At 36.7% G+C, this 1458-nt stretch overlaps 1 protein-coding gene across 1 annotated transcript; it reads right to left on the reverse strand.

The window, feature by feature from the left end:
• Nucleotides 1-703: 703 nt before the first annotated feature.
• Nucleotides 704-1201, reverse strand: LOC147517781 (uncharacterized). The gene has a single exon (XM_086593705.1). It carries the CDS (start codon nt 1199-1201, stop codon nt 704-706), a length of 498 nt encoding a protein of 165 aa, XP_086449831.1.
• Nucleotides 1202-1458: the final 257 nt, after the last annotated feature.

Here is a 1458-nt window from a genome sequence, read left to right on the forward strand (position 1 = left end):
TCCATACTAATAGCTATATTTTTTGCCATTGACTCCATTATACATGTATTTTGGTTTGATTAAATTATTTAATCAAAAGATTCAAATGTAAAATCAATTATTCACAAAGTTCTGTTAAAGTTGATTTTTAGAATTTCAATTTTCGGTTTGATTTTAGGTTTGATTTTAGGTTTGATTTCAGTAGTGGATGAGAGAGTGAGAACGCGCGAGAAGGTAAGAGTTTGTTTTGGGTTCAGTTTGATTTTGATTTTTGATAGTTAAAATAGAAATTTTCGGTTTTTGGAGAGAGAGAGAGCGAGAAGGTAAGGGTTTTGATCGCAAAATAGAAATGAAAATTGGGAGAGAAAGAAAGTAATTTACCAAAATACCCCTACTCTATTTAGTTAAGGCAATATTTGGGCCTTTGATTTCTAATTTAGATTGGGTGATCCAACGGTGAGTTTCGGCTGTCAACCTATCCGGCCTGATATATATATTAGGGGAGGGATAAGGTCACATTCACTGTAGCCACATTATAGCCACATTGTAAATGAATCCAAGCAAAATCGTTGACTTAAAATTTGAATTAAAGGCTGAATTTTTGTAGATATGATCTCCCCACCATGGAGAATATGCTCACAAAAATTCAGCTTCAAAGAAGTCTAACCTTTTTTTATTTTTTTTTGATGAAGTTAAGGGTTGGGCAGACCCTGACCTGTATTAATTAAAATCTAGTGTACGTACAACCACTCACATCCTCCTGAACTATTACAGCTAGCTTCTCCTCCAAAGGGCCTATATGACAAGGTATAATTGTATCTTCATTACAAGACTTTGCAATAAAATCTGATGCCCGATTGCCTTCTCTGTAGATGTGAGTAACTTCCAAACTAGTGAAAGTCATCTTGTGTACCTTTATTGCTTGCAAGACATTCAAGCAATACCACGGGGCATCTTCTGTCCCATTGACAATGTTCACCGCTCTTTCTGAATTAGAATTGACTTGCAAGGAAAGGATTCCCATTCTAACTACTATACTCAAGCCAGCTTCAATGCCAAGCAATTCTAGGAGTAATATTGACTTTTTCCTAGAACCTCCCTTGTATATGAGGAGTACTCTTCCCTCTGCATCTCTGAATAAGCCACCATAGCTTGCCAAACTAGCTTGCAAGGTCCCATCAGTATTCAACATGACTATATTTGGAGGTGGCTTTTTCCACATCGCTTGCTTTGCTACCTTGTTATTGAAATGCATTTGAATGCCCAACCTGTCCAACATCACCCTTGTTGCTCCGGTGTTGGTGGCTGTCTTTAGTTCCTTTTGTTAATACAGTAGCATTTTCTTAATGATATCTCTAGTAACCTTTGAAGAAGAGTGATGTATCTTCTTGAATCTTCTACTATTTCTCTCATTCTATAGTGCATAAACCACTGCACACGCCATAGCCTTTAGAATCTCTGAGTCTGTAGTATTTTTCC

Source organism: Coptis chinensis, chromosome 2 (assembly GCF_015680905.1).
Source record: "Coptis chinensis isolate HL-2020 chromosome 2, ASM1568090v1, whole genome shotgun sequence".
NCBI classification, from domain to species: Eukaryota; Viridiplantae; Streptophyta; class Magnoliopsida; order Ranunculales; family Ranunculaceae; genus Coptis; species Coptis chinensis.

Bases quoted from the DNA above. Each gene is read 5' to 3' on its own strand.
- LOC147517781 (XM_086593705.1), bottom strand. From the start codon at position 1,201: ATGTGGAAAAAGCCACCTCCAAATATAGTCATGTTGAATACTGATGGG.